The 23,732-nt window shown below is 37.3% G+C and overlaps 1 protein-coding gene across 4 annotated transcripts in view; it reads right to left on the minus strand.

Annotated features, from left to right (window-relative positions):
* Positions 1–23,732, minus strand: part of LOC131042460 (branched-chain-amino-acid aminotransferase-like protein 2) — a 243,702-nt gene that overhangs the window by 141,738 nt on the left and 78,232 nt on the right. For all 4 annotated transcript variants that reach the window (XM_057975741.2, XM_057975742.2, XM_057975743.2 and 1 more), the window contains exon 5: positions 8,628–8,765. In XM_057975741.2, the coding sequence (XP_057831724.1) occupies positions 8,628–8,765 (138 nt within the window). The remainder of the gene's footprint in view (positions 1–8,627; positions 8,766–23,732) is intronic.

Consider the following 23,732-nt stretch of genomic DNA (forward strand, 5'->3'; position numbering starts at 1 on the left):
ACTTTGATGGCTCCGGTTTTGTCATGTACTCGAAGATGGGTGGATATACAACATCAAAAGTTGAGAGAACAGAACACACCGATGACTTTTACTTTGGAGGAAAGGCCAAGGGAAGGAGGAGCAAGCACAAGTGAAGGCAATCCTCATCCTAGGAGCACAAGTGAAGACAATCCTCACCCTAGGTGCGTAAGTGAAGGCAATCCTCATCCTAGAAGCGCGAAGAGGAAAGAGAGACCTGAGAAAAGGGAACCCTCCAAGAAGAAGCAAGAGGCCCATCGAGATCACTCATCTGGCACATCTTCCCGGCATGAAAAAAGGGCAAGTCAAGGACAAGAGAAGAGGATACTTGAAGTTGAGGAATCTATGGAATCAATGGTCCACAATGATAAACATGAAGAAAGGCAAGCACCTCAACGTTCATCAAGTCAATCTCCCCAAGTCAATGAGCTACATGAAGACAAGAATGATGATGAAGTGAAATCTCCTCTCCGAGAAGAGGGATTAGTGCCCAAAGAAATACAAGTTAGAGAGACAAGGTCCGCCATTCCAGATTGGTTAAAAGAGAGGCTAACAAGGGTGATTGTGATCGAAGATGAAGATAATGTAATTGATTTAGAAAGCCTTGTTAGAAATTCTCAGGAAGTGACAGAGAGGAGGAAGGCTACCAAGATGTCCAAGATGATCAGAGATGAGACAAGGTCCAGGAAGTTACAGATAGCTACACCAGCAGTGGACAAATATGAAGGTGAAATCCTTGCAGAAGAGTATGATGTAGAAACATTTGAGCTTGGTCCACTCACAGCCGAGCAGACACTGGATGAGGCAACTGATTCATTTGAGGCACTTAAAGACAAGCTTAAAGAAGAAATGGAAAAGAATAGAAAGCTTGAGCGAGAGGTCGGTGCTTGGAGAGGCTACTTTAGCCATCTCAATCAGCCTTTGGGACGTCAAGATCCAGCTGTGTCTCCCATGCAAGCACTTCCCCTTGAATCAGTTGGTGAGGCAGAAAGAGTCAAGAGCTTGGTTCAGCTTATGAGCTCTTGGATTGACAAATCCCATACCGTTGCCATTGAGTTCGCAACAAGAATGATGCAGACCACCCATCGCGCTATCCAGGTCCTTGAGATCATTCACAACCTAATGATAACAGTAGCCGCCTTTGCCCACACTAGAGATGTTATCATTCCTGTCCTGCAAGTAATCAGGCAAACACCAAGGAAGATCCTAGCACAAGAAAAGATAATGGATGGAGGAGCTCATAATTTACTCCAGTGGTCAACTCTACTCCAGATGAAGGAAGTCCTTTTCGAAGACATCAGCACCAAATGCAATCAAGTTGAGGAGGTCATCCATCCAATCCAGGACAAGATATTTGGGGTGTTATGTTCTATTCTTGGCAGAAGGATTGAAGATGAGACAGATGTAAATCTTCAAGAGTTGGAGGAGAAAGTCAAGGTCATCTTTTGCAAAGATAAGAATGTTATCACAGATGAGCAAAGAGATCAAATGTTCGCTACTATGCTCCTGATTGAGAAAATCAAGGAACTCGAGCCTGGATGGGATGCAGCTCTTCTTAAGGCTTTTGATCAGGTCATCCACTTGGAGGAACGAATGAGGAATCTTCCCGAGATTCCTATTGCTGAGATTGAAGGAATTGTGTCTAGATTCACTGCATATGCTAAGAAGGAGCATTAGAAAGGGAACAAGGTTCTAGAAGAGAGGTTGTTATAGATGTGGCACCTTAATTATCATTGGTCTATGTTTCCTAGATTTTTGAGCCAATTAAATATTTGGCTATGCATTTAATATTGTTCAATAAAAGGGGAACTTTTTGTAATAAACCCTAATTAGGGTTTAGGTGTCAGAATCTCAGCCGTTGATCTTCTTTTGATCTAGGTCGTTCATTGTAATTGAGGATGCTATATATACCCTCATTCATTTTCATTTTGTGATTAGAAAATTAGAAATGAGAGATTAGAAGATAGTAAGTTAGAAATTAGAAAATTAGAAAAGGAGAGATTAAAGAGAGTAAGTTGGAAAGTTATTTTGTAGCAAGATTGAGCATTGAAGAGAGAATTTAAAGCAATTGTTGTCTAATTTGGCTTTGAGATCAATAAAATATTGAAGTTATGGTGTTTTATTGCAATTCTTGTGGCTACTTTCATGATTGCTTACTTTCTTGAATCATTCTTGGTCGAAGTAGTATTTAAATTTGAAGGACTAAGTGTTGGGCTTGATCTTTGGTGAGATTCACGTTCCAAACCACTAGCTTCTTACTAATTGTAAGAACGCCTTGTGTGGTCAACTAGAGATATTTGGATTACTTAAACCTTCAATCATCATTGAACTATTGATATGTACCTTCATGGTAGTGTCTACGATCCTTGATGAATTGGAAAATCATTAGTCACCTTAGAAGATCGCATCAATTTCAGTTGAGTTGTTATGTTTTGGCAATATTGAAATTGGTAGAATCTTGCCAAATCTAGCCTACATTGAGTCATTCTTATGATTAGATTAGAATTCATCCCTTGCAAACCCTGCCTTTTGATCCTTTTTGAGAACTTGTTAGTTTTAGGAAATCCTGTTCCTGCAATAACGGAAACGTAAGGCCCCCTGATGAAACAGTATTCACAACGACCACTGGTGCTTATCCACACGTAGAGACCCTACATCGAAGAACCTTGGAGTTATCCCGATTGATCCTTTTTTGCGACATCTTCAGCAATCAGAGGCTTTATTCAAGAGAGGATAAGGTACCCTTGGGTATTTTATTTTGTGTTTGATTGCGTACAAAATACACGTCAACAGGGTCCCACAGATACTTGGGGGGGGGGGGGTGGGGTTGAATCAGTATCTAACCGGTAATTAGAATTTCTTAACTTAAAACATGCAAAACATAATATAACAGTGTACCGGTATGCAAGAAATAATGCAATAAACAGAATCAAGAACATCCACATGAAAAGCACACCATAACACAAGATTTTAATGAGGAAACCCGGTGTGGAAAAAACCTCGGTGGGATTTGTGACCCACAATATTCACTCATTGGCCAATAAGAGAATATTACTTACAATAGGGGCCTGCACATGCAGGAAGGCCAACTGCCTAGAGTGCATTGCTCAATGGGAAGTCACACTTACTTACAAATAAGGATTATACTAATCCAATAACTTGTACTGCTTTACAATAGCATCTTCAATGCCAGATTCAGTACCGGTTCCTGCTCTGTTCTTTACATATACCCTTTGACCTATATTTCGCACATTAGGTCTGCCTAATATTTTCCTTTATACTTCTACATCACTCATACAAATGTCTACAATGATCTCCTTTATATATAAGAGTCATTTTACAATTTTCCAAGTCGGCTTACAATAATAAACAAAATCCTGTCGGCCTCTGTGCCGGTATACTTCTTTTCTTCTGTGTCGGCGCCGATGTTGGTGTCCTGAGTGCCGGTGTTGAGTGTGATCTACTGATGCCGGTATAATGTCTTTGCCGGTGCCATGGGATTGCAAGGTTGCCACCAATGACAAAACCTTCAATCACATACAATGTCTCATTGGAGTGTGCATATGCCAACAATTTGGGCATATTTGGTGAGCATTTACATTTGAATTTGGCTGGGCAAAAGTTATAATAAGTTACTTGAGCTCTCATTTTGGCTATCCATGAAATTTGTATAACGAAGTGCTACCAGAATTGTGCCAAACTTGTGTTTCAAAGTTGCGAGCTTCCTATCCTGTGTCAGTTTCAAGCTTGAGAATAGCACTTAGCTGTGGAGAGACTATTTGTCACTCAAAGGAATAGATAGAGCATATTGAGAATGGACTGCATCAGTTGGTTTTTTGTTTTTGTGTGAGTTTGTGTGTTTCCTGGTTGCTGGATGGTGTCATGGCTAAAGCATATTTTCACTCCTAAGTCTTTGTGCAAGCTCTTGCCGATTCTGGGTATTGTCTCTAAATATTTCTATACATTAGGGAATGAGATTTGTAAGTTTTCAGCCCCTAGTTTTGAGTCTTCAATTTTAAAATGCAAATCGTACTTTTCAGCCTAGACGTACTTTTTATGAAGGTACATTGGGAAACGTGTTGTTTGTCTAAGGTCACGTTGATGTTGTCTTCCAATTTGTACTTGGTTGCTTAATGGTTATTGTTAGTTTGGGTGTGTTGGGTGATTTGAGTGAGTTTTGAGTAAGTTAGGAGCATTTTGGTGTGGATTGGTGTTGGTGTTTATGCATTTCCAGCCTACTGTCTTATATATCAGATATTCGAAAGTTGGATTTTGGGTAAGTTTTTTAGAGTCAATTGTTTGGGTTGATAGAGGATGTTTGGAGTTCTTGTTGCAGCTGTCAGTTCTTAATCAACACTTGGTTGTCAAATTCTATATTCATTGTAATGCTGGTTAGTAGTACTAACAGCAACATTTTGGCTCTCTGTTGTCCCACTGCATAAGTGGAAGAGCCTGGCTTAGCCGTCTACCTTAGATTAGCAATATTTCTCAAATTTTGAAATCTCTATAATGAATTGTAAAGCTGGTTAGTAGTACTAATAGCTATCCTCTCAGATTTCTCATTTGTTCCCACTGCATAAGTGGAAGAGGCTGGCTTAGCCGCCTATCTTGAATTTTGTAATACTGTCTTCCCGTTGCATAAGCGGTTCAGTTGAGTGAATTCCATTTCTTGTCCTCCCGCTAGATAAGCGGTTGAGTGATTGCATTCTTCAGTTCTTTGGCTTGTCCTTAGCTGGTTTACCGCCAAGTGATTGCATTGTTTTCAATATCTCGTTGTATAAGCGGAAGAGGTTGGCTTGCCGCCCAAGTATTGTAATCAATTTCAGTTATTGGCATCTAATGATCCCCTCACCACTGTATGCTCTCACCCTCCCAGATTGGGCTCTTGGTGATCAAAAAGTGGAAGGGTTACTTTCAACAACATTTGGTTTTCATTTCCTAACCCTAACGAGTGTTGTGTTGATTGTAATTTGGGAAAATCAAAAAAAAATTTAAGGGGGATCATCACACAGACTTTGTGCTTCTTTTACTTTCTATGTTTGTGCATAAGAGGTGCATCATGTGGTTAGACTTTGAGCTGCTACATATTGTGCTTAGTTACCAGAAAATCATCTACAAAGGTTGATAGGACAGTAGAAGTGTTGAAGACTTTGTGCTTTCATTTATGTTTTCCCGTCCCGAGGAAGTGACGGAGGTCTTTGTGCTTTCATGGAAACTTTGTTTCCCTTTATGTTCCAAAAATCCTACAAAAAGTCCTGCATTTGTTGTTATTTATTTCCAATTGCTATTACTTTTTTGTGAACAGAAAAGAGTATAGTTTTTCTTGAAAGAAGAAGAAAGACTGTTGTCCCACCCATATTAGATTAGTTTAGTTTGTAGATAGGGGGAGCCTTCCCTAAATTAGGAGAGTATCATACTCACACACTGTGGCTGAAACCACAATTTTGCACATCCCCCAGGAGTACAAAATTTTCAACCAACACCTTTCAACACTTTCCTGAGGGCCCGACGTCTGACTTTCGACAACTTGCGACACTTCCAAATGATATGATCAACACTCATGACTCTTAATGCTCCACCAACCCCTGCGACTTGTCTACTTTCATTCATGGAGCTACAGGAGGGCATTTAATGTTTTTTGCAAGATTGCCATCAAATGGAGTCCAAGGCCATGCTTATTTATGGTTACTTGATGGCCTTCATGTCAGGTTTGCATGCTCTGACTTTGGAATGTTAGACAATCCACCTTCTAGAAGTCCTTTTCTTCTTGGGATTGCCTTTTCAGGGCATGGCCAAGTTGCTTGCACGCACAACCATATCAGATCTATGCGTCCTTGCCTTCGCAGACTAACATTCTTCTACACATGCCATAGTCAAGGCTAGACAAGACCATTTGTCTCTCTTTTGCGACTAGTTTGCTATATATCAGCTGCTAAGCCACATTGTAAAGGGTTTTGTCTCTGTTGGCTTGAGCTAACTTATGCTCTTTCGCTTCTCTTGAAGAATTGTATTTTTTTTTACATTTCTACAATTCTAAGTTTGGTCATTGGCCAGAGAATGAATTGAAATCATCATTCTTGCCTCTCTTCAATTTATGTAGGTTGTGTATGTTTCCTTACCTTCATTATAAGTGTATGTTTTGTAGCTTTCTCTCATCTATATACTGTGTTAACTTGTTTCTAAGTGTGACTTGTGGCAAACATTCTCCCCTTTGACATTCAGCAAATTCTAACCTCCATACATACATTTAAGGTCATTCATGCAACAAAAGTTTGTGCATCTCCAAGGTATTTCAATAGGTTATTTGTGTCATTTCGGGGTGGGGAGAGGAACATCTCTTATCTTGGTGCATCACCTCTTTTCATTTTAGCATTTCCTTCTTCCCTTTTCCTCTACACGCTGTTAGGATAGGTTTAGAAGTAGAATTTGGAGCGTTGAGTTGGTTCAACACCTGCACTTTGTTTGAGAAGGAAGCTGGTCTTCTCCGGAGATTCAACCCCCTTGCGCAAGGTCCCACACTCCGGGGTTGTTTCCATTTTTCACAAGGTTGTTGGGTTAATAGTTCAGCAAGGGTGCAAACTTTTGTGACAACAAGCCCTTCTAGTGAGGCTCCATTACTTCCATAAGGCCAAAGTGATGGAAAACCTGTGAATATGCATTAAAATAAAACATGTGTTCTTACCTTTTATCCAACCACTCTCCTCATAATACTGACAGCATGAAAGAAAAACAAATGTAAAGAGAAGATGATAGCTGAAGAGGAAATTATCTAACCTCTGCAACTGAAAACTATACTGACTGCAATTGATAACAACCATATAAACTAACACAACTCAATTTAATCCTCATCATTGTCCAAAGAATAAAATTGCTAGGCCAGGGGAACCTGAACTTCAAATTGTCAGAAATCAGCATATGATTTCATAGAGGAGAAACAACAGAGACATTCTTCTTCAGCTTCTAACATTTAATCCCAAGCTCAAGGATAGGGAGGACCAAGATCTGGTCCTGAATATCCATCTTTTGTATCAAAAGTTTTTCCGTGTCATTAATACACTAGCAAATCTGCAAAGAAACCAACTGATCAGATGTCATGTCCCCAATTTTTGTCCTTCCTTATTGACGGCATCTTTAGCAAGGTTGATCTATTATCTGGTTCGCGTAGGCTAGTAGAGCGTGGGGGGAACCAACTCAGGGGCTTAGAGAGTCATGCATGAGCCTTTCAGGCAGTTTGGAGCAGTTGACAGCAATTTCCTAAAATTTAGGAGGGATCCCTATTTTTTAGGGATTGACTGAGAGTGGTCTAGGGGGCATCTAGAGACCTCTGGGAACGTTTTGGAGACTTTGAGTGCATCTCCTATTTTTTAGGAGACGCTCCTATTTTTTAGGAGACGCTCCTATTTTTTAGGAGGAACTCTCAGTTCACTGACAAACCTTCCAAAGGTGCACACGGGATCAATCTTCTAGAGGTGCACTGACAAACGCTCCTATTTTTTAGAATATACAGCAGTTTTCTATATTCTACTGTCATTCTCTACACTGTCATGCTACCACTTTGTATCTGTCTTAGTCTCTTCCACAACTTTGATTGCTGCACCAATATTTTTCCTTCTATGAGATGAGCCAAGCAACCAACCACATCCTCGAGTTAGAGTCCATGGAGTTTGGATTGTCAATAATCCACTTCTGAGTGCTTGATGATTACATGCAATGTTATACACAACATCTGTACAAGTTCTCTTCATTCTGGATGATGATGCTTATATAAACAATCTTCCTTAAGTAGCTTAAATCTTTATAGTATTTTGTCTTTATTTCCATTCAACTTTAGGATGATGCTTTGTTTATGTTTTCTTTGAAATCTGTTTTACATTCAACAGTATTCCCATTCTTGACATAAACTTGATTATAACATTTTGCACCTTTTATATCAATGACAACTCCGGCTTCTCATCTTTGGCATCAATGAAAATATTTCCACAATATTCATGTAATAATGATAAATTTTGTCATCCAAGAACTTTTATCATCTACATTCTTGACAATGATATAGAAGTTGTTAAATATGATTATTGTTTTCCAAACAGAAAAAGATTTACAATAATATGTTATGAAAAGATTCATAGAAGCTAATCAAAATTTTGAGAGAAAAATGACTGCAACATCCAATGTCTATATGACACTATCATGATTATTAATTAAAAATCTAGAAAATTGAAGTCTATGACAAATACATATTCTGCTTCAAACAAACTTAAACTAACAACTTAAAACAGATCTAAGCTGATTTGAAGTGTATCTGAAGTGCAAGGGAGAAACAATCTCACTGCAATCCAGTATCTTATATTATATCATACTAGAGGGATAAGTATAATATCATGAATACAAACTTGAAGATGTAGTTAAACTATGATCTAAATGTATGTCAAAATAAACAGTCACTTGAAATTAACCACATAGCATATTAGTAAATTATTTAACATTCAAAATACACATATTCACAACATTCTAGAAGTCCTCATTCACGCTATCCATAAGAAAATAAATAATACTCAAAATGCTCTACATAGACAATGTAAAATTGACACATTTTTATTATCTCTAATTACCTCGGGATCCTTTTGCAAATCCGTGACATCTACAATTGGTGGTGGGCAGCCAAGCTCACAAAGTTCAGAATATATTGTCACCAAACTTGTCAACTCTAGCTCTATGAAGGAGGGTTCCAAAACCTTGTCAAATGACGACTGCAAAAATTACGAGGCATAAAAACAAAAGCATCAAGTTAATAACAGAACATAGCAGATGAAAAAACTTCGCAATAATAAGTAAAATCTAAAAATTTAAGATCATAATACCCAGGATTAATTATACAGTATAAGCTTCTTCACAGAAATCAACCAAAATTAATCATATGGAAAGCATAAAGGCCAATACTAAAATGTCATCATTCCTTACAGATGATAACTTGACAAGAATGACCAGAAATTGTTTTATCAGGCATAGGAATATAAGACTTGCACGCTTCTTTCAAATGTTCTCCAAGTAAATTATGAGTCTAATCGTAACTCAAAGCAGAGCTAATGATTATCTTTTGCATGCTTTGCTTGCATCACTAGCAGAAATGAAGAGCCACTAAATAGGCCTCTACTTATGTGAGAATTTCTTACAAATCAACTATTCGTGATCTGGATCCTAAGAGCAACCTAAGGACTAACACGTTAAACTGCAGGACTCCTTGTATAATATTGAAAGCAAATTATGTAATAGAAATCAAAGAGCAGTAGTACAAATGAAATCAGACTATGACTAATCTGAGAGTTTTGTAGGTAGCGATGTCTGAAGCAAGAGCATTATAGCAGAGTGAAATCTTCAATTACAGTGACATCCCAATTGGTTTGTAAACTGCCTGCAATTAGAAGCTAGTATTACATCGCATAACAACAATGCAAGCTAGAGAAGATCCGCAAGGAAAGACCAACAATATTAGCACTAGAGACTAAGAGGATGCTAACACATCAACCCAGAGACTTTCACCTGAAAACCCATACTTCTAAGGTTTTTGTAATGGTACTGCCCTCAGAAACCACCTATTTCTCACAGTTATATACATGTGGGATTATAAACACACAATGAACAAATGTATATCTAACCACACAATACATATGTATAAATATAGAAGATGAAATTGCACACTGTGAAATGTAATTAAGGGTAACTAATATGGCTCTCTTAATAGGATATATTGAAAAATGATTTCTTCTTTAAGAAGTTTTATACTGCATACCTTGAGCCCAGATTAGAATGGCTTGATTTACCACAAGATTAAGGGTTGAAACCCAAAGAAGTAAAAATCTAAACAAATATGAGGTAAATAGAAAAACAATCCCCTTAAATTGGTGTTTCACTAGGCAGCGACCAAAAAACTACCTCCTCCTTCAATTTTAGGTTAAATCGATACCCACCATGAATCTTTTGAGTTGAACATTTCTAGTATCTTTCTACATTTTTTTATATAATTTATGCTTGGATTTACATCAACACTCACTTTCCCACATTCAAAGATGTTTGTAACTTAACCGTCATTGTAGAGAGACCACCAAACTAGAACTCGAATCAACTTGTTTCAACTTCCCCTCAAATCCTAGAACAAGGCCCAAATGCAACCTCAAGAAAGCCTTCGATCAAGCTATACCCTGTGAGCAGTATAAATGAGCAATCAACACCCTGTCAATTGAGTTATCAACAACGCATGAGTAACTTCGCCCAAGCCCTCCATCACTCAATGGCCCGTAACGTCACCCAAGTTATTAGTCATTCAGTGACCCATTAATAAATTATAATGTCCCTTTCTAAATACTTTTACGAACTCTAAAACATTTTGTGTTTCCTTTCTACACGATACAAGGCAATATTGCAATACAAATCAGCGACAAGTAGATACTAATATCAATCATCAAACTTCTTGCATAATAACTGATGTCGATATTGCAATTGGCAACTCACATAAAAAAAAGAATGTTATTCACTAAATACTAATGTAAATAGCTGCATACAACCAACCCTTGTGCATTTGTAACTCAAAATTACATTGGCAAACAAGTAACAGTAAGTTACAACTTACAAGACTGTCCCAACAGAGATCAGGGTAGATTAGACCAGCAGGTACAAACAATAATCATTGATACAAATTGTTGTCACAAATATAATAATTATTGATACAAACTACTCTTATAGATACTCCTCACAATGACAAGATATTGTAGCAGTATTGTACAAACATCGCAGCAATACTCTAGCATCACTATTTGGCACTCTAGCAAACTGAAATTGAAAATAAATTGTCAAATTTCAGCACGAATGAAATTCCTGAATGAAACTTTCTCAAAATGACAAGAGGGTTTTTGTCCTCCAATCCAAACTAGAAACCAAAGAATTGTTGTCTTCCAAATCCCCACATTCTCAAGGTTTTCATCCTTGAGCGAGAAGATGAACACAAGTGCTCAAGCTCTGAACAAGGTTTTGATTTTAATAAACAATGGATGCTTTCCCTTGAGCAATTATCTTCCTTTAATAAATTCCATCTTGGTCTGTTTTAATTTGAATTCTCTTCTGCCTCCAAAAATTCCTGCCAAAAATGTTCACTGTAAACACTTCAAAAAAAATACTATATCAGCCCTTTTTACATTTGATTTAGATGGCCCATGTAATGTCCCTTTTTTGGCAGCTACGCAAAAGTAAATTATTTATTTATTTGCTTATTAGTCTTAAATAATTTAAGACAATTAATATTTAATTAATAATTATTTAAATTAAGTGATTTTTGATTAAGAGTAAAATATAAATAATAAATCACTTATGGCTAAGGTATATTATTTTAATTAAGAAGTTGCCAAAACGGTTGCCGAGAAGGAATTATAAAAAAGGAAGGATTGTAAAGGAAATTGATTCAGGAAATATTTTATTGAAGTTTTGGCAGAGCTCGATGACAGGTTCAATACCTGAGCACATAAACCCTTGGGACTTTGGGAATTGGATAGAAACCCAATTTCCGGTTAGAGATGCCATCCAAATTGTGAGATTTGCCAAGATCAAGAGCTCAACGAAAAGTACAAAATGGAGAGACAAAATATTGATAGGAATAAACTGTATTCTATCAAGATGAAAATACTGATCAACTGGATCATCAAAGTTACATACAAAGAATATGAGCCTGCTTATATAGGCAAGGCTATATGGATATGTGAGCACACAAACATGACATGTGGCTCAATGAGAAACAAGGGTAGGTAGGAAATAGGTGTGGTAGGTAGGAGAAACAATAAAACATTCCACATGAGGTGGATCACCCAGCGAAGGTGGAATTATCATCCCACAATAAGTGGATATGATAAAATAATAACAAGATCACACCATAAAAGGCGGAAATCTCCTACAACACACTATCCCAATGTGGCACAAACACCCAAGTGTCTCATACCCAAACTATTATGAAATACATTATCCTAAGTAAACTTAAGTAACGTGTAATAATATCCAAGATGAATAAATAATTACACCAACACAGGTATTTCACATTGCAACTACGGGAGGTTTGGAATAATGACTGGTATTCTGATAGTGCTCACAATTAAATATTTGAATATTCGGAATCGAAGATTTGAATGGGAAATATTTAAGAAGGTTATTTAAGAGAGTTGTGCAATTATGCCTTGGTGATGACTTTAATGTTAATAATGATAAACATTATTGTTGAAGTGGCTACTACATGTTGATAGGAGAGTTCATTATATTATTAATGATGGGCGAGAGGAAATATCACGATATGTTGCTATTATATGAGCCAATAGAATCGTAAATTTCTCGGCTTTAATACATCTGAGCCTTAATGTTTGAAACAGAAAGATTAACTGTCAAGCCAGCTGCAATTTATTATTGTCGTGAATGATATACTCTGTCAATGCGAAGACGTGTTCACAATCTCTCTTGGGCTGTCATGTTAGCCAACAAAGACTTTTATGGGCATAGTAATCATTCCTGCAAATTGGCGTTTGATGTGGGGAATAAGGCATCGGGAGTTCTGAACATATATCTGTATTGGGTCGTTGTTTCTCTCTGGGTCATTCTTCTTCTGTGCATTATGATTCAGGTTTCCTTCTGGAAACAGCCTCAAATGGTTTCTTGATTCCCAAGCTGTATTCTAAGGGCATTCATACTCCAAGAAACCGTCCCATAGTGATACAAATTACTTTCTGGGCATAAGTTCATGTTTATATCATTATTGTGGCTTCATGATGGATACTCCTATGGTCAAAGTGTGCAGTCTGGAGATAGAATGTTCAATGAAATACAGAGTCACATTTTCATATTAAGAGTTGGCAAAGACTTGACAGTTCGCATGGTTCACAGTTAGCAGAAACATGGAACTACTTTTCTGAATGATTACATTCTCTTTCTTATCAAGAAGGTCAAGCCTCTCCTGGCAAAGAATGTGGGTTCAGTGACTGTGTGTGACCTTTCAATCAGAGGGGTGCCGATGGTATTGAAGGTTGCTGTAAAACCTATTTGCTGAAGAAGTATGTCCCGAACATCACATCCTCGACAATGAGAAGGTTAGACTTTGACTGTTATTATCACATTCTGAATTCTACATTGTTCTGTGCTTAGTATTAGGTGCCTACACAGTGCTCAAAACATTCTGGATTTGTAATTCATTGGTAATCTCTGATTTATTTATATATTAGAACAGATCATTACATTCTTCAATATATTGCTATTAGTGTTCAACTCACATACATTCCTCTGTAATTCTAATTAAGATGCAAATATCCTCAAAACTAAAATTGAGCATTCAAAGAAACTATCAAACAAACTGTTTGACAAAATGCCCATGGGAAGAGTATAGTTGCTTTTGATGAAATAGTCCAGGGTTATTACAGTGGTATCAGAACCAAAATCCTGCCAGCCTGAGGGTGTTGAACATTTGTTGCAGAAGCTTACAAGGTTGCAACTGTTGTGTATCACTTGTGTGGACAGCAAATCAACCAATTAGTGCAAAGATGTTTAGTATGGAAAAGATAATGGAGGACCTTGTTCGGGAACAGAAACGGATGGAAAGAGTTTTAACGCAGCAACAACAAAGGTTAGCTCATAGCATGCAGCAGTATAATAACTGCCTATCAAGGCAATCTAGGTATTATCGTGACCCATTCACAACAGTAAGAGAAGTATCAAAAAATCTCTATGATGAGTTTGATAAGTGTACTGATTTGGAGTGTGATAAACCAATAACCGTTGATCAGCCACATGAAGGTATGAGTTCTATTAATGACTCGTTACTTGAGTATAGCATTATGTCACTATCTCTACATCATGTGGCAAGAAATGTGATGGGCAAAATGTTAATGCATTAGTAGCTTCTGCAAGATAAGACTCTCCTAACTGATTAATCTCCTCTATTCTGTTATTAGTTTACTCATTCATGCCTTATGTTTATCAGACTATAACATTGATCATAATTATGATATTGATAAGATTGACGACCTGCTTAACTATGTTAAGCGTCAATCTAAATGCTATCGCGCTATTAACCCGATAGCATATTAATATCGATTCATATCGGCATTAATATGCTATCGGGGTATTAACCCGATAGCATATAATGCTAACAGCTATTGTTATTGTTTACTTTATATTGATCCATTATCATATGCTTTGATACCGATTCATTATCGGGTATTTTTAGATCTGTCACAATTAACAATGATACCGATTCATTATCGCGTATGTTTATAAGCACTGTTACAATTAACAATGATACCGATTCATTATCGGGTGTGTTTATAAGCACTGTTACCGTTAACGATGATACCGATTCATTATCGGGTATGTTTATAAGCACTGTTACCATTAACAATGATACCGATTCATTATCGGGTATGTTTATAGCATCAATTAGTTATGATCGGTTGGTGGTTGTAAGAGTCACGACCAAGTGACATCTTGGTCGGACATGTCTAAAAGACACGTCCGATCAAGGTGCCACTTGATCGTGGCCATCTTACTATTTATACTTCATTCAAATTAAAGGAGATGACATTGAAATCGATACATGTTCATCCTCCTTACCTGCAATAAAAGGCAGATAACAATATTAGTGTCATAGTCATAATATAAAATAAAAAGACACCATCCTGCATATAGCTTGTCTATTAAATTGGAAATTACAATACTTTTACACAAAATGAATTAGGTATATTAAAAGGATGGGTGGAAAAGAACATTATTTCAGATTTGAAGGAAGACTTAACCCATCAAGGAGAATTCAAGGAGCCTGCTTGTTATGATTCAGCCCTAGCTTCAAAACAGAAATTAGATGTTGAAGATGTTATGAAGAGGCGTGATTTGAAGAATCGATCTTACCTTGAGGCATGAGAATCACATGGGGAGACACATATTGGATCAGCACTTGATGGAGAACATGCATCAAGGAAGGAATAGGTGCTTGAGGATGTTGAGTACACTACAGGAAGGTATGATCCTGATGTTCTGATTTGGAGTACAGTCCCTTATCTTTGCAGAATCATGAGCTGGCAGCCCTTACACCTGATGATAATGTTATATTGTCTTCTAATGCTGGAACTCAAGTTTTGTGTGATAAACATGAGAATGTGTTGTGGACTCAAGCCATAATGGTTCTGATTTTGTGCATCATACCATGGACGATGTTATGAAGACACAAGGTATGTGTGATGGATGGTTCAGGAGGGCTAGGGAAGCCAAGTTGCTGGTTGCCCAAGCAAAACAACAACTACAAGGAATCAAGGAGCGCTGCATAGATCCAGCAAGACAACGAAGAGACACCTATCTGCGATCACTATATCTTCCAAGGGAAGAAGACATGGAGGTGGAGCATACGAGGGATGAGCCTAAAAGATAATTATTAAATTATTTCCCTTACTTTACCTCTTAGTCTACATAAAATAAGAAAATAGGCTTACAAGTCTCCCAAATATTCTAATTCTAAATAGGTGACATGACAAAAATTTCAAATGGTCACTCATGTTAGAAGATGTCTCGCTAAATTGCTGCAAATGACAATTAAATACAAGCTCACAAGATTGTTAGTGTGAATACGGTTATCTCCTAACTAATTCCTTAGTGTGGACCTATTTACAAGTTAAGGCCTAGGTGTTATTTCTAATAGTTAGTTTTTGAATGCGGTCATGTATCTCATTTACTTCTTTTGTCCTAGGTCATAACATGTGTTTTAAGTTGTCTATTATTATAGGATTGAAACACATGTCAACGTCGTGTTTAATCCTACCACTCACCTTGCCTTTATAAGCAAGACCCATATAAACTTTGTAACAAATCACATAGATTTTAATATCAAGGAAGCTCATTTCTTCCATACACTCTTGTGGAAGGTTTCTTGTGTTTTTGCAGGTGCTCTTAGGTGTTGAGCTTATCTTCAGCTCCTACATGGTATCAAAATCATGGTATTACAAAATCCTTCTCAAATCTAAGGGTAGAGCTATTGCCAAATGAGAGATCTTGGTGGTTTTAGTAAAGTTGAGTATGCTCTTCATTTGCATCATATGATAACCTAGAGAATTACAAAAGATTGAAAAATAAACACCAAATTTGGGGCTTTCATCATTGTGGGTTCTAATTGGAGGATCATATTCGAAAGTATTGGAACAAATCTAAGCACACCACTAAGTTTGAGTATAGAGTCAGTTTTGCTTTTTGTTTTGCTCAAATCGGGTTTATTAGGCCATATCTACAAGGGTTTAAGGTTGGAGGTTGCCAGATCTAGGAGGTAGCTTAATTTTCAGACCACTTTGGACCAAAACAAACCCTACCATTGTGTCCGGAAGGCCTGAAAACCCAAATATAAATTGTCGAATCCCCATAATCGAAGACTTTTTTGCCAAGCCTACAAAGATTTTTTGCCCTCAGTCTTCATTTATGATATCATTCAAGATCTTGGTGCTCTTCTCCAAATTAAGGCTCTTGTTTAACTTGGAGGTTGTTTTTTCTAGTTCCTCTCTTAAGGAAACAATTTCTGATTCTAATCTCTCATAATCTTCCTCCTCCTTCAATTTATTGATTACCTCCTCTTCAATCATTTTCCCTTCTTCAACTCGAATTTTCAAATTGATGATCATCTCCTCCGACTCCTTAAGACTTTGTGACATTTAAGCCTTAGATTCATAATCCTCTTGGAGCTGTAATTTTTGCTTCACATTCTTCTTTTGAAGTCTCCTTATTTCATTTAACACAAATAATTTCCCCTTGCAAATCTACTTCTCCTTCATCTTCGCCATATTCTTCTTCTAATTCCATCTCTTTTTTTCTTCAATTACAAAGTGTCTTCATTTTCTACATCATTCCTTGTTTGTATTCCCATGCGTGCTCTTAAGATCTTCCTTCTACTAAATCAGCTAAACTTGAAGGAACCAACTCTAATACCAATAAATGAGAGCATGATTATACTAACAGGTGGAGGGGAGGGGAGGTGAAACAATATAAGACAATCCTCTACTTTTCCAAACTAGCAACCACAATGATATAAATTGCACAATCTCATTCACATAAGATCTAACAATTATGAAACACAATATGAACACACAATTTACATGGAAATCTTTATGAGAGAAAACCATGGCAAAATCTTATATAAAACTCTCTTAAAAGTTTCATAAGCACTAGCCTACTAGAGACACCAATCCCCACAATTCATAGGCACCAACCCCCACAGCTAATCACCAACTTATCAAGAAACATTCATCTCTTCCATAGGAAACACCAATTTCCAAAACGAAGTTTCACCTTGAATGTTACTTCTTCAATGGATGATGGATAATACAATATCCATCATTTATTCATTACATGAGTCCCCTCCTCTCATTAATCATAACATTAATGTATTAGTATGATCACACATGCTCGCATATTCTTTACATACATATCTTTCATAGATCACTCACACTTACTCATACCTGCTCCATTATTCCATGCTCCTCCTCAAACAATCTCTTTTCATATTCTACATATTATTCTCCCTATCAAATCTGTTTCTAACATATTCACATATATGCTGTTGTACCTTACAAATCTGTTCTTAATTTGAATGAATTATGTAATGCCCCCCGAAAAGAGAGAAGTCAAATATACTAAGCAGGTCAAACTTAATAAACAATTATTTATAGCTAAAATTAGTCAGCAGTTAACTAGTACAAGACCAAACCAAATATAGTAACACTCGATACTACTTTAAGCAAGGGACTCAATCTTTCTATGGCATTTGAGTCTTCATGGATAGATAGCGGGGTGCAACATGTAAAGGGAAAACCCCTAATCCACTATCGAGAGCTCTGGCGAGGTCGGGCTTCTAATTCTGAAATAATTCATTCCAAATGAGAAGGCAAGAGCATATTGGTGCTAATGTTTGTATTTGTGAAGCTTCATCCTCAGCATCAATCCTCTCTTATTCCTAGCAGGCATAATATATTGGCATGAATAATAGGTTCATCCTACTTGGCATGATCTATTCGTCCTTCTCAATGTAATCTTGGGTATTTGTGAGCTTTTGGCTATGAGCGACTTCTCTTCTACTAAGCACCCAATTTATTTGGGTCCATGGAACATTTATAGTATTGGTGTGATTTCTCTAAGTTGTGGCAGGGAGACTCCTTTATGGCAGCAGTCTGTTCTTGGATGGTCTTCCAATCTTAAACGCTGGTCTTCATTCCTGAGTACTCGCTTTTCAGTTTGCAATTTTCTCTGAGCACCAATTTGTGTATTGAATCAGGTTACTATTGGTTGCTCATGTTGTGCATATCACTTCAGCGATGGGCATTCCTGAAGCAATCAGTATACAATAGGATGAAGCACATAGACACGTGTTATTAACTTTGGTTAAGGAACGATTAGTGAAGGGCTAGCGATTATTTTGAAAAGGACACCTCTTTTGTGGAAAAGATACTCTTATGCAAAAGTTGTGACTCTACGTCCTCCTCAAGAGCTATATAAGGAAGGACATCATTTGGAGAAAGACGAGGGAGAAAGGCAGAAGTCTTATACATAGAATCAAATCAGGAAAAGGAAGATCAGAAAACAACAGCTAATCTGCACTCACCATTCGTAAAGAAATCTGCATCAACTTGCATTCTACAAGAGTTATGGTATCCAATGGAATAATAGATTTGATACTTAATTTCATATGTTTTGTATATGCAATAATATGACATGCTATTCTTTAATTATTAAATTACTTATTCCCCAACAACCAATCATGTAGAGGTGAGTAAGGAAATACAAGGACGGAGAGCAAATATGAGATCCCCTTCTAAGTAGGTCACCCCATGATAGATTACTGGCATGTCTACAACATGTGGGCCAAAGGGGTATTGCATTCCGCCCTTGGGATTAGATAGGAGGATTCCCTAGCACCACATTGTGGTTTCCTCTCCAACCTCTATGATTGTTAATTATTGGAGAAATCACAATCATAGGTGGGTGAATAACATGACACAAATTGGGAGGGCGGAGATAAGCTCCTCCATTAGGTAGGCCACCCCATGATGGATGACTTACAGGTCTACCACATGTGGGCCAAGGGGGTGTTATATCCACCATTGGGCTTAACGTGAGGGATGCTTTGGGCACCCTGTCGTGTTCCCCCCTATAAAATCCCGAACTGAAATCTTATTCAATCTACTGATTTTTGTTTCCAATTCTGCCTTTGGCCAGAGAAGGGGTTTTGTTTAATCTTTATTTTTGTTTTAATATTTTTCTGAATTTTTGTGTTTTTGACTTTGAATGAATATTGAATGCAAAACACAAGGAAATAATTGACTGAAAAATAATTTCAGAATTCTGAATTTTAACAACAGAAACCTATAATTTCAAATAAGAGTGCTTATTTCACCAAAAAGAGACAAATATCATACCAGAAGTCCAATGCCTAGCCTAGAAGTGTACTTTTTATTGATGGATCTGTTTTGACCTAATTCACACATCGCCCCATTGCAGATAGGGACCCCCTGTTTTCACCTTTTTTTTAAGTTTTGTTTTAGCTTTGCATTTTCATAAACCTTCATTTTGAGAGAGTTAAGAGTTAGAGTTTCGAGGTCATTCTGGGCCAGACTAAGAATTTATGCTCAGAATTGAATTTGAGTGTTGTCAAAGTTATCAGAAAGTCTAAAGGACAAAGATCGCAATTGCTTTGGGTCATTTCTGACAACCTGCTACTTTTAGAATTTTTTGCTTTTTCTGTTTTTTCTGCTTTTTTCTGCTTTTTTGAAAGTTACATCTAGGTTTTGTTCTTTGAGCTATTTTATTACTACCCATTTTGTCGGAATTTCAAAATCTCGCCTCTAGATATAAAAAGAAGGGCTTCGAAAATTTTGCTTTTTCTGAGATTAGGGTTTTGTTTTTAAGGTCATTTTGATCCTGCACATGTCTTCAGTTTCAAAAAAATTTGCTTCCAAGTGTAAAAAAGCAAGGGTTTGAATTTTTTTTTCTTTTTCCAAGATTAGGGTTTCAATCCTCATGGCAAATTATTCCTACCCATGTTCTCAAATTTTGAAAATTATGTCTTTAAGGGTAAAAGTAAAATGCAAACCCTAATTAGGGTTTTGTTCCAGAAGATCAGCCAATCTATCAGTACCCATGTTCTCAGATTTCGAAAATAAGGTCTCCAAGTGCAAAAAGCAAAATGGAAATCCAAATTACGGTTTTTGTCCAATTGAACCACCAAGGTATGAACATGGCATGAACACTATTGACCAAGTCAAAAGGAAGGCAGGAGAAATGGCACATCGAAAATTTCGCCTAGGTTGAAGAAATAAAAAATGGCAAACAAGTTCAACAGGGCTCAAGGTTAAGCAAATGGAATGGCAAATGATCAGCCAAAATCGTCAAAGGATGTCAAGCATCGAAGATGTTTTAGCATAATCAATGTTTGCCTAGGCATTGGAGAATTGTCCAAGTAAAATTGTCCGACAAATGTTAAACTCCTACCAAGGGTTAACTAATCCATGGCAAGAGTTATTCAAACTCCTACCTAGGGTTAAGCTTATTCCTACACAAAATTGTCTGACAAATTTTCCAAGTGTACCTCATAGCCAAGCTAAAATTGTCCGACGAATGGCAAACTCCTACCGGTGGTCAACTAACTCATGGCAACAGTTAACAAACTCCTTCTCAAGGTTAAGCAAATAAGAAGCCAAGGCGTGAAAATGGCTAAGTATATGCAACTTTCAACATGTCCAACACTCTCCAAAGTCCGCCTTAATGAAAGATGGCACAAGGAGTATAAAGTTCGCTCAAGAAGACAAGTTTAACACTCTCCAAAGTCCGCCTTGTCCAAGGGTTAACAAAGTCCGCCTAGGGAGAAGAGAGTGTAAAGTGTGTGGCACGAGCAAATAATAAAATATGTCCAAATTCTTTCCAAGTTCGCCTAGACAAGAAGACCTTCCTAATTGGCAATTAAAGATGGCATGGCAAAGAAAAATGACTTGGCATTTAAAACAATCAAAGTCAATAAAATATATGACATGTCAAGTACGAACTTCTAGAAGAAGATTTATAGCAAATAAAACTTTCTTAAATATAATGGAAGCTTCCAAGGATCAAGTTCAAATTTCTTAGAGGAAGTATAAAGCATTAAAAATTTCTAATTATTGGCAATCATCTTCCAAACTTCCCTCTAGAAGAAAGCAAGAATAAAGTTCGAATTACTTAAGAACGAGAACTTTCTAATTTTTTTGAGAATCTTCCAAGCAAGGCAAAGAGTTTGAATTTCCTAAAGATAGAATAAAACAATAAAGCTTCTAGAGGCAACCCAAGAAGCTATAAAGACAAGGTTTTGCCATTACTTCTCTTTGCCAAATTCAAGAAGCATAAAATCGCTAAGAGTAATCAGGGTAAGCAGCTCAAAAATGTAAAAGATTATCAGATTCATGCCAAAATCTGATCATATTATCAGATTAGCCTTACAAAAGTAGAGCAAATTCAAGAATTTGAAGGAAATAAGTTCGATATTCTTCCTCAAATTCGCCATTGATAGTAGTTTTGAAGTGTAAATTCTACCTTGATCATCTCCAAAAGCAGGAGTAAAGCAAATTTGAGGGTTTGAAGGAAAGAAATTTGAATTTTTCAAATTTTCGGAAAGATCAACCATATAAAGCAAATCTAAGGGTTTGGAGGAAACAGTCAAAAAGTTCAACAAGTTCGCCATTAACAGCAGGCTAAAGGTTTGCTGACAATATTCTGATTACACCATTGTTTGAATCCGCCTTAATTAGAGAAGGATCAATCAAATCTGCACATAGCCTTCTTAAAAAACTTCCAAATCTGCACTTACCCTATCTAGAAGACTATTAAAATCGCCCTTGATAAAAAAGCAAAACAAATTTGAAGGAAGATACATATCCAAAACTCATCCAAGATCATCCTAGACAATAAATTAAAGGTTTGCTGGAGATAAATCCTTTGACAGATTCCTTGATGAATCTAAAAGTTTGATCAGCCGATATGGATCCTGGTTTATCCAGTTTCCGAAGTTCACCTATATCAGAATCCAACGTTTCACTGGCCATCCCTACCGATTGCCAATCTATCCACCCAATAAGATGGTCTTGCTAGAAGTTCTCAAACAGTTGGAGACATATCAGAGTTTCAAAGGAATAAGACAGAAGGCAGCCGTATCTTTTCCATTCTTCATTGGAAACATGGAAGAATCTTGTTCGATTGCGCAAGCAACTGAGGGTGCCAGGCCTGAAATGCACTAGTATCCTTTTACCTTCTACCAATCCAAAACCAATTATGATCCTCACAATAACATCAGATCAGTAAAGGAGGAAAGATTTTGGCGTAGAATAGATATAGAAGATTTCTAGGCAAATGCTACTGATGAGTACGAAATCAGGAAAACGTTACATTCCAAGCTATCTGTGAATTTCATCAGAGAAATTCAACCTTTTCTCGTACCAGATCAGTTAGAAGATAATGGAGAGTATACTCAACCTGATTTTGATGAGCATGCACCTCTTCCTCCTATCAAGTGGTTAGAGCCGGATCATGCAGACTTAGCCACCCTAATGCGGCCAGTCATGAAATATACTAGGTGGTGGGTCAATCAGCAGTATCACAGGCTGAAGCAGAAGAATATAACTTTGACATATAATCTGATGGGAGTAGCAGAAGGATATTCTTCAAATGAAAAAGCTACACAAAATGCGAGACCAAGCGAGAATGCTAAAAGGAAGGGGAAGGCAAGTGAGAATGAAGAACCTGCTCAGAAAAGGCAGAGGATAGAACCATCTCATTCCGCCACATCAAGGAATGAGAAATATGTATTAAATATTGATGGACCACTGATTGAAATAGAAATTCCTTCTTTCGTTCATGAGGAAAATGCAGAATTAGTCCATCGGGAAGATGAATAGCCACCATCACCAACTGGCACAAAAATCCTAGAATCAGAGCATGACACAGATATTGAAGAGGAAGAGTTCCAAGAAGGGATGATTTATGCTCTCCGAGGGATTCCACGTGACATAGAAACAAAGGATGACCAAGAGGTAGAAGGCATTGAGAAGCCCATTGTTCCTAAATGGCTAAAGGAGAGATTGAAGATGAATACGCCAGTAGTAGAAGAACAAGAAGAGGATGACATGGCAGACTTCTTAACCAGGTTAGAGCAAATTGTTGTGAAGAAGCCAGCCAAGAGATATTCTACTATCCAGAGAGATGAGACAGGCAACCGCACAATGCAAATAGTTGTGCCTAAGGTGAACAAAGCAAAGGGAGACATCGCCCCTCATGAGTTTAAGATCACCACTTTTGACTTAGGCCCAATCACAAAGACCCAAGCCAAAGATGACTTAGATAATTCAGTCGCTTCCATAAAGGCAAAACTAGATGAGGAGACAGAAAAGAAGAATGAGCATAAGAGAGAAGTAGAGCGCCTGAAAGAGTATATTCGGCAATTGACCACTAAGCCACTTGATCAAGCCAATCCAGAAGCTCTCTTACTTTTGGATTTACAGCACGTAGTCAAAAATTCTGAAGAAGATGCAGTGGCAGCCAAAGAAACCAGGGATTGGATGGAAAGTACAAAAGAAGAGGCAGCCAAGTTCATAGAAGAAATATTATCATCATATGAGCAAACTTCTTTTCTTTCCAGGATTGAGAACATG

This window comes from Cryptomeria japonica, chromosome 1 (assembly GCF_030272615.1).
Source record: "Cryptomeria japonica chromosome 1, Sugi_1.0, whole genome shotgun sequence".
NCBI classification, from domain to species: Eukaryota; Viridiplantae; Streptophyta; class Pinopsida; order Cupressales; family Cupressaceae; genus Cryptomeria; species Cryptomeria japonica.